At 35.7% G+C, this 15,095-nt stretch overlaps 1 protein-coding gene across 1 annotated transcript; it reads left to right on the top strand.

Annotated features, from left to right (window-relative positions):
• Positions 1–11,260: 11,260 nt before the first annotated feature.
• LOC145028446 (ethylene-responsive transcription factor 2-like) lies at positions 11,261–12,375 on the top strand. Its single transcript, XM_078977140.1, has one exon. It carries the CDS (start codon positions 11,334–11,336, stop codon positions 12,147–12,149), a length of 816 nt encoding a protein of 271 aa, XP_078833266.1. The 5' UTR covers positions 11,261–11,333; the 3' UTR covers positions 12,150–12,375.
• Positions 12,376–15,095: the final 2,720 nt, after the last annotated feature.

Raw genomic sequence — 15,095 nt, 5'->3', positions numbered from 1 at the left:
GGTACTGAATTGACTAATAGAACTTATATGTCTATATATGTATATATGATATATATCTAATATTTAGACAACATTCGGACGAATAGTCGATGCCCTAAGGCCACATCTCAATGAGGAAAAGGAAATAAAGCGAGCTAGCCGTCCTAAGTCCTTTAAACATTACTTATATAACTATACATGTATGGGCATGCCTTTAACAATATAAAAGTATAAAATAAGTTTTGGTAAAACCTTTGAAAAGTTTAATAAATAAGAGTTCATGACTTGATGTCAGTTTATAAAACGATTTGAAAGTAGATGGTTTGATAAGACAATTTTAAGTATAAGAAAACCTTTGTTTGAAACACAATTGTAACAAAGTTTGAAAGGAAACATACAGTATGTAAGACAGTTTGATAAAGAGTTTTAACATGTAAAAACGTTTGAGAAAGTCATTTGAAGTAACATGTTTGGTAAAACAGCTGAAAGTGTAGTAATTCCATTTGTATGCTAGTTATTAATCACATGTGATTGATATGATAACTAACATGATTCAACTTGTATTCCCCCCATAAAGCATTTATAAAGATTTAAAAACATTTAAAATGTTAATTAAGGGGTATGAGCTCACCTATAGTGAGTGGTTTGTTCGGAAGTGTCGGAAGTGTTGGACAAGGTGCTAGGTGACAAGTGAAGACTTGTACACACGTAATGATCCTAGTTAACATATAATAAACATATATGTATCTAATTAGTCATTTAACAACTAATTAATGAATTTAAGACACCCTAGGACATGGAAACATTTTGATTCAAGTGTTATAGGTACCAACGGGTTGCATCTAAGGGTTGTATGGCATGGCATTGGAGTTTATGGCCCAAGGACCATTCCTTATGGAGTTTACGGCCCACGACCATTTCCCCATGAGTTTATGGCCGTAAAGTCATGGTACTAAGTACCATTTTATGTTTTGAGGTCTTGTAAGTCATAATTGAGCATCCGATGATCAAGTCCAAGCCTTAGGAAAGCATTAAGGGCACATTAAGGCTACTTTGTAGAGTTTATGGCTTAAAGACCACTTCCTTAGGTGTTTACGGCTGTAAACTCTTATGGTGACTTGTTTTGATTGTTGTTCAAGGTATTAAACACTTCTAGGAAGGATCAAGGTTAGTACTCAAGGCTTAGGAAGGGACTAGGGTCGATTTGACCCCACTTAGAAGGGTTTACGGCCCAAGAACATCCTTGTTTGTAAACTCCTATGTTCTTATGATTCTTGATGATTTTCAAGTGTTATCAAGTCCATATTAAGCACACAATAAGCTAGGGTAAGTGTACTTACAAGATAGAAGCTTGATTTGGTGTTTAAGGTCCAAGAACACTAGTGTGTGTTCTTGGTGTTCTTGGTGTTTTGAAGAACACTTGAAGATCTAGTTAAAAACAATAATGAATGGATGAAATGATGTATAACAACTAGATATTAGGTTATAACAACAATTCAATTCGAGAAACACTTACGTTTTTGGAAGATCGGGTAAAGAACGGTATGCTAGTTGAGAGAGAATGGGGAGTAAACTTGAGGGTGGAAGTGAGAAATGAGGGTTTTGGGGAGTAAACTCATGCCCAAGGCATGAGTTCACGACTACATGGGAGTTTACGGCCCAAACCATAAAAGTTTGGCCATGAACTCCTTATTAGGGTGTAAATGGTGGGTTTGCTACTCTCATGCCCGAGATTGTACTTCCTTTCATTCATTTGTTTGAAGAATAAATGCTAAAAACACTCAAATGGACTTTAAACGGGCTAACGATTATCAGAAATGTAATTGACTTTTAATTGAAGTGTTTGACTTTAGGGTTTGGACGTATGGAAATTCCGGGTTGTCACATTATGTCTCATTGATTGTATATTTTTGAATCAAGTCATTGATTAATATGGAAAGTTTGTCACATTATTCACATATGCCTTTATTGTTCCTTGTTCTTCTTTGCTTCTACCATATTGAAGTATATATATATATATATATATATATATATATATATATATATATATATATATGGCATAACGTTATATTGTATCTATTATTGAACTCACTAAGCGTCACCGCTTACCCTCTCAATGTTATAATATACTGTAGGCAATAAGCATCCAGTAAAGCTTTATACTACTGGAAGAATTAAAATAGTCTATATTATTACTTTTGTATTTAAGTTTTAGTATGTATAAAATATACAATATCATAGCTAGTCAATTTAGAGACAATAAGTGTTGAAAATAACTTTTCTAAAAAAGATAATTTAGAATAAATAATCTTAACCAAGTTGTAGTATATGTTACAAGGTTTTCGTGCATATAAAGAACGTTGAAATTCGAGTTATAACGAAGAAGTTATGACCCGTCAAAGTTTCGCGACGAAACTAGCACAATACCGGGAAGTATAAATAATGACCTTATGATAGAGCGAGTTTTAGCCTTAGTGACCTAAACGAAAGTCGTAGAATACGTTAAACTGAGAGCGTCCAAAAAAAGAACGCCCAAATCTGAGTTCGTATGAGAAAGTTATATTTTTTTGAAATTTCGTCTTAGTGGTGTACAACCCGAAATTTGAATAGTAGATCGAGCAGTTTTTAGCCGACACAACCTAAACGAGAATCAAAGATCTCATTAATATTAGCGTAACGAGAAAAGATGTATGAAACGAACGTCGGATGAAGAAGTTATTAATTTTTAACGGACCAATCATGTCCCGGCCTGTTAATAATATAACTTTTAAAATAAGGTCAAAATTAGTCGATGGAGTCTAAATGAAAATTGTAGAGTATGTTCCCGCCTACACGTAGATATAAAGAACATCGAAAATGGAGCTCGTATGCAAAAGTTATAATTTTTCGAAGTCGGGGTGTGAAATTGCGAAGCTGGTGCAAAGATGATGATGTGGCAGCATCAGGGCCGTCCATCGCTGATCGGAGGGTCGCATCGGAGAAGGACATGTCGCCCCTTGCTACGCCCCGCGTCCGAGGCCAAGTACGCGCAACGTACTTCGGTTCTTACCCCTTCCAAGTGCGATCCAGCTGGAACACGCCTAACATCCTTATCCGAGCACTACGCCCAACGTAGCCAAGGATTACACCCAGCGTAATCCGAGGCCTCATGGCTATAAAAGGGGTCGAGGCAGCCTTCATTTTCCATACCATTATCCTTCTCTATCTAAAATACTTTCTCTCTCTAAGGGTTTTAACCCTCCCTAAAGTCTAGGTGAACCCCTAGCACCCAAAGGAAGCCCGAGGCTCCCGGAGTCCCAAGAAAAAGGGTCTTTCGGTTTCGATACGTTGCTCCAAGCAAAACCCGGTTTTCTTTAATTCCCGCTGTAAGTAAGCTACGCCTACACAACTTTTAATATAGCTTTTAAATAACTATAGTAACGCTATTAGGAACTTATAAGGAGTACTTAGGACATTATTATGGGTTATATAAGTGTTTTTTAACGCTTATATAATAGTAATAATAGTTAGAGTATTAATTAGTCTCGGTGAATGATAGACTAAACCCTAGTGGTAATTATACTAGGTTTTGACGAAGGAAATTGTTTCAAGAGTAACGATGTAATATCTAAGTTCGGAATCACAACCTTAACAGGTGAGTGCATGGTCTCTTTCATCTTACACATACATATGAAGTAATTATTATAAATTATGTGTTATGTGTGCATATTGTCTGTATTCTTGCCATCTATGTTGAGTGAAAGATTTTTATACATGCTTTAAATGATTTAAACTGTATGTATATCTTACATCTACAAAATATGTTGGGTAAAACATGGGTAGATGAAATATGAGTTGGATGATGAGATGAGGGATGATTTAGACCATGAGGTGAGGGTTAGAGGTGGACGATGTGAGAAGCCTTTTTCCCAAATGATGTCCCCGTCATTCAGCAGCGTATGGATGACAACCACAGACTATTCTAGATAGTCCAGTGGAACACTAGCAGACTCGCAACCTGTAGGTGTTGTGAACAATGTGTTCACCCGGTATACTCTAAACCTTGGCGACCATGCAGACTTGGTGCCTAAACCTTGGTGATCAAGCACACTTGATGCCTAAACCCTGGAGACTATGTAGACTTAGTGCCTATTGTGTAAACCTTGGCGATCATGCAGACTTGATGCCTAAACCCTGGCGACTATGTAGACTTAGTGCCCGTTGTGTAAACCGTGGCAACGATGGACTTCGTGTCGACTCCTTAGGATGATCCTTAGGAATGCATGAACAAGGAATAGCTGATTCTTAGGGTAGATCCTTAAGAGTAAAGAAGATAATGGGGATGGGTAATTGGGTTTATTGTTTGATCGTTTAAACATAATAATTATATTAGTGTGGGTCGAAAACCCTACGTACTCACCAGGTTTCCCAACCTGACCCACTCAGTTTATTTATATCACAGGTGACGATGTGAAGTTACCTTATACTGAGAGATTAAGAAGATATAGATCACTAGTGTAAATGAATGTAAGTTTTGTTTATGATTATGTTTTTGTATTGACGATGACATCCCAAATGTTTTAAAATGAATAAAATACGTTTCTTTGGAAATATTTTGATAACGTATTTATCGTGTTTTTCTGTGAACAAATTCCGCAACATTTTTATTAAAATAGATACTCTGATTTTTATAAAGCATAAACAAAATCGGTCTTTTATGGCCGTGAAAATGGGGATGTCACAAAAAGGGGAGGTGAAGCGTCCCTCATTCAAAAATTTACAGAGTAATGGTGCTACAGAGTTTTCTGGTGTCTTAATCCCATTGTTGTTCTTACCTGGATCCAGAACACAGAGAAAGTGTTTCGTATTTCTCATGTGAGTAATGAAGACAAGGCTAATTATGCATCTACAATGCTCATCGGAGAAGCCTTAGTTTGGTGGGAAGCAACATATGAAGCTCTTGACGGGTATGACCAAGAGAATTCATCATGAGAAATGTTCAAAAATCGTTTGCTAGAGAAGTATTGTCCTCTAGGCATGAAGAGGAGATTGGAAAAGGAATTCCTCGAGCTCAAACAAGGAGGAATGACTGTGAATGAGTATGAAACTCATTTTAATAAAAGAGCAAGGTTTGCTACAAAGTATATTCCAACTGAAGACAAGAAAATTCAATTATTCATGGAGGGACTACGGCATGAAATCCACGATTTTGTTGGCAATCGGGATGTTCTGTCATTCAATAAAGTTGTTGAGTATGCTCGAAGACGCTAGCATGACTTAGAAATACGTGGTTCCACTTTTACTGTTCCAAAGCATCCACGTACTGAAAGAATTGTTCCTATCCCTCTATTCCACTAGCTCAATCTGTTCGATCTGATCCTAACAAAAAAGTGCAATCTCAAAGTAATTTTCGTGGTCGCGGTCGATCACAATCTTTTTCCATGCAATAACTTTCATGTCGTGTTTGTGGAAAGAATCATTCGGGCCAATGCAAAATAGACAGGGAATCCGTTGTCTGTTATGGATGTGGAGAAACGGGTCATATAAATCCAGCTTGCCCAAGAAAGTGGTACTTGCTATGCATGTGGTATTACTGGCCACAAGAAGCGTTTTTTCCTTACTCTTACTAGTCAGATGACGGGAAGTCAAGCTACTATTCAACAACCGGCGAGAAGTCAAGCTTCAATTCAACAATCAACTAGCACTCCAACTAAAAAGGAGGAGGTGCCAAAAGCTAAGGGTCGTGCATTCCAGATTACCATAGAGGAAGAATGCGAGCACCCGAATGTTGTGACGGGTATATTTCTTGACAACTCTAGACCTGATCACATCTTATTTGATTCTGGTGCCTCAGATTCTTTTGTGTCTTATGAATTTTCGCATTCTTTTCAAACTGCTTGCTATGCACTCGTACAACCATTTCACATAGATACTGCGGGAAGTATATCATTACTTAATGATAAAGTTTATAGGGATTGTGTTATAGAAATTGAAGGCTATAATTTTCTTGCTAATCTGATCCTTATCTCCTTGCCCAACTTTTATATTATTCTCGGCATGGATTGGTTGCCAAAGAACCATGCAGAACTTTTGTGCTATGAAAAGATAGTACGTATTCCTATTAAAGAAGATAATCCTATCTCTGTCTACGGTGAACAAAGAATCTTAAAAATAATCACTTTCCTTAAAGCTCGTAAATTCATATCGAAGGGATGTTCTATCTATCTGGTCTACACAATTGATATCTCAAAAGAGGAGAAGAACGTTGTAAATGACGTTCCTATTGTTAAAGAATATCCTGATGTTTTTCCTGAAGAATTTCCTGGACTTCCTCCGGATAGGCAAGTAGAATTCCGAATTGACCTTATGCATGGTGCTGCTCCGATTGCAAAGACTCCTTATCGACTTGCGCCGACTGAAATGAAAGAAATGATGATCCAACTGCAAGAACTACTTTAAAAAGGCTTTATTTGACCAAGTACCTCTCCTTGGGCTGCTCTAGTATTGTTTGTCAAGAAGAAGGATGGTTCGATGCGAATGTGTATTGATTACCGTGATCTAAATAAGGTGACTATCTAGAACAAGTACCCACTACCTCGCATTGATGATTTATTCGATAAACTACAGGGTGTTAGCTATGTCTCAAAGATTGATTTGAGATCTGGCTATCATCAGTTGAAAGTGCATGAGCAAGATATACCGAAGGCTGCTTTCCGTACTCGTTATGGACATTATGAATTCCTTACCATGTTGTTCGGTCTGACAAATGCTCCTGCTGTATTCATGGATATGATGAATCGGGTATGTCGCCCAATGCTCAATAAATCTATCATCGTATTCATTGACGATATTCTAATCTATTTAAAGTCTGAAGTTGATCATACCATTCATATTCGTGTGGTATTAGAACTTCTTCGAAATGAGAAACTATATGCTAAATTCTCGAAATGTGAATTTTGGGTTCACCAAGTTCAATTTCATGGCCATGTTATTTCTGGTGACGGTGTATCCATAGATCCTACTAAAATCGAAGCCATTCAAAATTGGGAAGTGCCCCATAATGATTCCGAAATTCGCAGTTCCATGGGTCTCGCGGGATATTACTGGAGATTCATTAAAGACTTTTCCCGTATAGTCGTACCTCTCACGAGTCTTACACAGAAGGAAGTAAAGTTCGAATGGGGTGAAACCCAAGAAAAAGCTTTCTCAACCAGAAAATGTGAAGAAAGAAGGGATGGTACATTATACCGATGTTTTACTTGATGATCCACGAGGATTGAAGGTATTTAAGAATCGGCTAATGGATTCCAAAGATTGGTGGATTAAGACAGAAGATTTTAGATGAAGCCCATAAATCTAAACTGTCAATACATCCTGATACAAGCAAAATGTACTATGATGTATGGGATGACTATTGGTGGCCAGGATTAAAAAGAGACATTAGAAGATATGTACAAGAATGCTTGATATGCTTACAAGTCAAAACATAGCACCAAAATCCTTACGGGACTCCAGAAAGTCTTAGTGTTCCTGTATGGAAACGGGAAGAGCTTTCCATGGATTTTATTACCAAATTGCCAAAGACTGCTAGACAACATGATAGCATTTGGGTAATCATTGACTTCCTGACTAAGAGTGCACATTTTCTCGCCATGCATGAAACAGCTCCAATGGAGAAATACGCACAAGTATACCTAGATAAAATTGTTACAAGACATGGTGTGCCACTAAAGATAATTTCCGATCATGATACTCGTTTCACTTCTCATTTTTGGGAGAGTATGCAACGTGAATTGGGATCATCTTATCATCCTGGGACAGACGGTCAGACGGAGAGAACAATCCAACCAGTAGAATATATGCTTTGTTCATGTGTTTTGAAGTTCGGTGGTAACTGGGATAAGTATTTACCACTTGTTAAATTTTCATATAATAACAGTTACTATGCATCAATCAAAATGCCATTGTATGATGCATTATATGGTCATAAATGTCGTACTCCATTATGTTAGCGTGAAGTAGGACAGAAAATCCTTGGATGTCCTGAAATGATTCAAAATACCACTGCCAAGATTCAAATCGTACGTGAAAGAATGAAAGCGGCCTATGATCGACAAAAGTCTTATACAGAAAAGAGAAGACAACCCATAGAATTCCAGGTGGGTGATTTCATAATGCTAAAGGTATCCCCCATGGAAAGGTCTTATGCGATTTGGAAAGAAAGGAAAACTAAGTCCCATATTTGTTGGTCCTTTCAAAATCATCCAGAGGATTGGTAAACACGCATACCGCTTGGAATTGCCTGAAGATTTGGCAAGTATTCATGATGTCTTTCATGTGAGTTATTTGCGCAAATGCTTGAGCATCTATGATGAGACAGTTCCATTATCCGATGTGAAATTGGATAACTTAAAGGTTTTCATAAAGGTTTTCATAACTTAAAAATTGATGCAACTACAATGCTTTTCTATCAAACGTTAAGATACAATTATCCCTTTTCTATTATGCGGGGCATAAGGGATGTTTTCAATTCATAATTGCATAGTTTTCAAAACCATACACGAACGTAACAACCATTCAAACTATAATAGGTATAGTTTGGGATTTCATTACAAGTCTTACAGGTTCAAACTTCATGCAAATTCAAACATATAAACTATGTCAGATTTAGTTTATCCATTACTACAAATACAAAACTAGAGTATCATGCTAAATAATTATTTTATGTATAATTATTTATACTCTACATCGATACAAACGATTTCGAACTCAAGAACAACCGAACAAACATGTAAACTAGTTAATACAGGATTGTGAGATTATCTTCATTTTGCCCCTCGGGGTACCAATAAATCCTCACCGGTAGTATAACCAGAGTCTCCTGGAGGGAGAGTGTGAAGTTTGTGAATAGATCTATTCGGGACCGACAATCCCACACCTGAACTGTTAGCTACAGTTAGGCGGGCACGCCTGGAGTGACAAATTTTGAAATCGTGCGACACCTGAAGAACGTCAAGGAGGTCATCAGTCATATTAGTATGGTTATACGACTCACAATAAGTATAAACTAATCATTGTTTACGGGATTCCTTCCTCTATAGTTTTATTTTAAGTAATAAAACTACTTATCTATTTACTGGAGGGTATTCCAGGGACAAAATCTATAGTTTTATCTTAAGTAATAAAACAACTATACATACTGGTGGTAACCAGGGTTTTCCGAACGATCATACATTGCATAGTGGTGGTAGCCAGGGTTTTCAGACAGAACGTACCTTTCATACAGAAACCAACAAACATGTTAGAAAATATGGGATTTTCTTGGTAAGCATGCATACATATCTCAGAACTCAGTAACAACGGTTTTCGATAAAAACGATATTTAATTATAATGGAAAGAAACTATTTATACAAACTCAATGACTAGTTTTCAATACAAAAACATGCTTATGAACTCACCAGCTTTATGCTGATACGTTTTTAAAACCGCTTTTATTCTCAGGGCAACAATAGACAGGTACCTAGCCAGCTTTTGGAGAAGACAGAGCATTTTTTTTGGAGTCTCATCTTTATCTTTTGCTATATAATTTTAGTACAAACTACGTTTTTAAACACATGTATATATTCATATTGTAATGTAATGGTTGTGTTTACTTTGATTGCTATTATACGACTGTGGTGATACTACATATGATGTCACCGCCCCTGGACGTTTTCGTCGTTGCTTTTCTGAAGGTTCGAGGGTGTGACACCTTCGTTCACCTTGAGTCCCCACTTGACTCACTTGGTGACTGTAGTTCCCTTCCTTCGATTGCTCGAGAATCAGCTCGGGTTACTCAGAGGCCATAGTAGGTTCATCCCTATTCGATATCCACCTCATTTCTTCCCTTTGTTCAACTAACAGAGTCTGAATCATGGCTTGTACTCCAGTCATGGTGATTGGCTCGGGTACATCTTCTACTACGACAGGTATTTGCTGAATCACCGGGGGTTGATTCCTATTCTCATTTGCATTCACGTTTCCGCTACGGGTCCTTGCCATCTTGATCTATACACCGAATAAGGTGAATCTAGATCTTTATTTAGGATTGACGTTTAAATCATCCTTATCACATGGACCATTCTTGCAATTTTGTCTTTACTTATTAATTATCATTTTGACACATTTGACTTCGAACTTTGTAAAATATCACTTTCACCCCTTCATTCTATAAACTTTCATATTTTTCCTCGTAGTATACATAATCTGATTTTTCTTAATAACTTTCATTCATTAACTTAAAAAACTTGTTTTTACGTGTTTTTTTTTTATGTATGACTCGATATAAATTCGAGTTGATCAACATTTCGATATAAATTTAAAACTTCTGTTTGTTACTTATTTTTATGTACGTACCAACATAAATTTCAATTTCTTTATTTTTCCATGCTTATTTTTATGTACGTTTCCTACGTATGACTTTGCTCACATATAATATATTATCATACGACACTATATGAAGTTAGTCAGTAATATCGACCTTGTATATTTATTTATTAACAAATTCAATACTATCTAACTTTTATCTATATAATTGTTAAAATTCAACTTTCAAAAATATATTGGCATCCCCGTAACACATGATGGGACAAAATTCTAATTAACAAAAAAAAAAAAAAAAAAAAAAAAAAAAAAACGCTTTTCTAAAAATGTATACAGTAACACATTCATTTAATATTCCTTTCGTTCCAAATTAATTGTTCACTTTTTATTTTTTTTCTCAATTTTAACCTTAAATATTTTTAATTGTGTTATATATTAGTTAATGAAACTTATAACAAATGAAATGATATTAAAAATATAATCCATTCATATATTTTGAATCGGGTATTATCTATCAAAAATAAAAATATTTAAGATAAAAATTGAAGAATAAATACTTCAAAAATCAAATATAAATAATTAATTTGAGAAGGAGATAGTAGTAAACTTTAAAACAAATTATCATCAAGTATGTCTCTACCATATTGTGTAAAATAATTTGAAATGATCTTAATTGATTTTATTAATGTATATCTATAAAATAATAAATGTATGCGTCAAGCCATGACGTCACAACCCTATTGGTCCGTACATTCACCACGTGATTTATATTTATCTTTTCTTTGTGTTTGTTTTTTGTCGTCTCAACTTGCCCACTTGCCCACCAACTCACCAAGCCCCATCCGAACTTTCACTGAATCCACCCTCCACCCTATCCGAATTTACACAATTACCCCTCCACCAGTCGACACATTCATCGCTATATAAGTCCACCATCATTCTCTTTGTTTCCAGAAATTGTTCTTTCAATCCTTCTTCCCACTTCAATATCATCAAAAACACAACATACAAAATGATGCATATTCCGACATACGGCGTCGAAGCTTTTCCGACGCCCAATTCCGGCGAACTTCCGGTGTTTTGCAGGAGCACAAGCTTCAGCAGCCTTATTCCATGTTTGACGGAGAATTGGGGTGACTTGCCGTTAAAGGTTGATGATTCGGAGGATATGGTGATTTACGGCATTTTGCGTGACGCAGTTAGTGTTGGATGGACTCCATTTAATTTCTCCGGTAAAGAAATTAAAGCCGAGACAACTCCGTTTAATTTCTCCACTAAAGAAGTTATACCCGAGCTGACACCGTTTAATTTATCCAGAAAAGAAATTAAAGCGGAGTCTACTGAATTAGAGACGTCGACGCCAGCTACCTACACACCTCCGTCACAGGCGTCGCCGGTGAAGATAGAAGAAGCGGTTTCAACATCTGCCGCGGCGGCGTCGCCGAAGGGAAAACACTACCGGGGTGTGAGACAAAGACCGTGGGGAAAGTTTGCGGCGGAGATAAGAGACCCGGCTAAAAGTGGCGCGAGGGTGTGGCTTGGGACGTACGAAACGGCTGAAGAAGCCGCGACGGCGTACGACATAGCGGCATACAGGATGCGTGGCTCGAAGGCTTTGTTGAACTTCCCACACAGAATCGGCTTGAATGAGCCTGAGCCAGTGAGGGTTACATCAAAAAGAAGATCTCCTGAACCGTCAACATCGGCTTCATCGGCTTCTGTAAGTGGCTCGCCTAAGAGGAGAAATACAAAAGTGACGACGGCTGAGCAAGTGGAGCCGGAAGTGCAGAGCCGATCGTCAAATGTTGTTGACGCCGTTAATGGTTAAGTAGATATAAAAGCGAAGTCGTTTGTAAAACAAAATGTAGTTGCCAAATTGCAATTCATGGGGTCCATCACGATGATTGATGGCCATGGGTAACATAGAATATACACGGCGGGCCGCCCGACCCGAATGTATTCGGACTTGAGTTGAATTGAAAATGTGCCCGGTTATACCTTTATGTAAAATCGATAGAGCAACTTGTAAAAAAAACAGTTTTAAATTTTTTTAATATATATTGCTAATATATAAATAAAAATTAATTAATTAATTAATGTTTTATCGAGATCTACATAAACCCGACCTTGATATGGGACAAATCAGATTCTAGGCCTCTTGTGTTTTCCATATCTTATCTTCCTGTGAAAATATAATACTAGCCTGTAAATAAACAATAAAAAGAAAAAGTAGAGTTCAAGGCTGTTTAAAAAGTGATTTAATGTGTAATTAAGATCATTGGTGCAAATAATTAAATAATTTCGAATTAAATATCTTTTATTTTTTTTATAATTATTTTAAATTGGCCACTACATAAATAAAATTTCAAGATAATATTTAGTATTTGTCTACTCAAAAGACAAGAAAAATAATATTAAAAAAAATCATGAGACAAGGCAACCCTCCTTTATGGACACATATGTTTCTCCAACCTTTTTTGTTTATCTTCTTATCGCTTAAAAGATCATACAAAAGGTTATCATCAAAAGTTCAAAACAGAGTCATCTCGTTAAGTCGTTATTATTCTTTGAAAGCATTGACAAGATATTTCAAAGCCAGTTTCATTTTTCGGCGATGATTGTTGAAACCATGCAATAAGAGATCTTTGAGTAAATTACATGATTCGTCCCTCGTTTGGGTACTAAAATACGCATTTAGTCTTTATTTTGAAAAATTAACTTGGATTGTTATTTATACGTTTAAAACTTACACATATCGTCCCTACTTGACCTGAAATGACTATACTATCCTTCTTCATTTTTTTATTTCTTTTTAATTTGTTTATTATTTTTAATTTAATATAAAAAAGTATATATATATATATATATATATATATATATATATATATATATATATATATATATATATATATATATATATATATATATATATATATATATATATATATATATATATATATATATATATATATATATACCCACACACTATCACTCCACCTTCAACTCATGTAGGCTGTAGCAGTGTATCTCATCTACAGTTTCATTGGAAAACAAATTTGGTATGGTAAAGGGCAATGGGTTTTATTGGAAAAAAAATTGCTTTGGTGTGTGTTGACGTGTTTAGAAAGGGGGTGGAATTGTTTTTAATTGCTGGGATTTAACCCGCTAGATGTGAGAGTGGTGTAAGAAAGGTGGTTGGTGGTGGTGTCGAAAGGCATCCGGTGAAGAAGGGAGTTGAAGGGAAGGATAAGAGGTGTGAGAGGTGGTGGGTCCACTAAACTATAAATGAAATATATATATATATATATATATATATATATATATATATATATTAAAAAACGGAAAAACAAATAGAAAATGGTAGTATAATAATTTTATATCGGTCGGGGACAAAACATGCAACTTTTAATCATGTGAAGGATGATCCAAGTTAATTTTTGAAAATAAAAACTAAACGTACAATTTAACACTTAGATCAGGGACAAATCGCGTAATTTACTCAAAGATCTTTAATTTCTTGTCTTATAAAAAAAGCAATCCTAAGTTATACAATTGTTATTTGTCAATCATTATACTTTAATTTTAATAATTTAATTATACGATTTCCACTTTATAAAAGGCATTTTGAATATTTTAAATTTAAACCACATTTAAACCAACAGCCCCATGTTACCGAAAAAAAAAAAGGATCATTAACTTTTTTTTGGAGAGATTGAGAGTTATATATGTCATTATCGGCATGCAGCGTTTAAGAGTTTTTGGTTTCTAGCTTTTAAGAAAACGCTGGTAAAAAAGAAAAAAACATCGTTCGGTGATAGGAGCGTTTAGCTTTTAACTTAAACAAACCGTTCCAAAATCAAAAGCTACATGTAGTAGGTTTCAACAAACCGCTCCAAAATCAAAGCTAGACAAGATGCTCCAAAATCAAAAGTTACATGGAGTAGCTTTCAACAAAACGCTCCAAAATCAAATGTTATGCGCTACTCGCTTCCAGCTAGTTTTTCCAAACACGCCCATAGTACATTGGTTTTCTACAATTTACAAATTAGAATTATATTTAGGGGGTTTTTTAATAATTAAGCTATGTTATGACTTAAAACAACTTTTAACATGTTTATCTATTCATTAAACGGATTTTAGTTCAATGGTATCAAGTGTTTTATTCCTTTTAGAGATCGATGGTTCAAGTATATGGAATTAGTAGTAGTTTAGGAATACATTTTTAACCTCTAGTTAAATAACATCATCAACAATTAACATATTCCAAACACTTTTTTTTAATTAACTAATTCATCTTCATGTGTTTAAAATGTTATATAAAACATCTTTATTCATTAGTTATTTTTAAACGTACATGAAATCTAAAATGTCAAATCCTGGAACTAATTAGTCTATATGGTTGTGGAGGTTCTTTTGTAGTAACTCCAGGACATCAGGCATAGCCTCATATTTGCAGCGGAAGATTAGTCAATGCATGAAAAATTACCAAAAAACCCTAAGTTCAGGAAAATTCCCTTTCGTGCGTGTGTGTGTGTGTGTGTATATATATATAATTAAGGAAAGAAAAACCCTAAGTCAAAAGGTCTACTCGTCGAGTCCAAGAGGGTAACTCGACGAGTAGAAGCAAGATCAGTACGCTGATGGATTAACCTACTCGATGAGTCGGGCTGACCAACTCGGGTTGGGGAAACCCAAAATTCGGGCCTTGTACCCAATTTAAAGAACACTAGACCTCTCTCTCCACCCCTCACTACCCTATCAAGTCCAAAAGCAA

This window comes from Lactuca saligna, chromosome 2 (genome assembly GCF_052625555.1).
Source record: "Lactuca saligna cultivar CGN05327 chromosome 2, ASM5262555v1, whole genome shotgun sequence".
In the NCBI taxonomy this organism is placed as follows: domain Eukaryota; kingdom Viridiplantae; phylum Streptophyta; class Magnoliopsida; order Asterales; family Asteraceae; genus Lactuca; species Lactuca saligna.
Note: the sequence above shows the minus strand (reverse complement) of the source record. Positions and strands in the feature narration are given on the sequence as shown.

Bases quoted from the DNA above. Each gene is read 5' to 3' on its own strand.
- LOC145028446 (XM_078977140.1), top strand. From the start codon at position 11,334: ATGATGCATATTCCGACATACGGCGTCGAAGCTTTTCCGACGCCCAAT.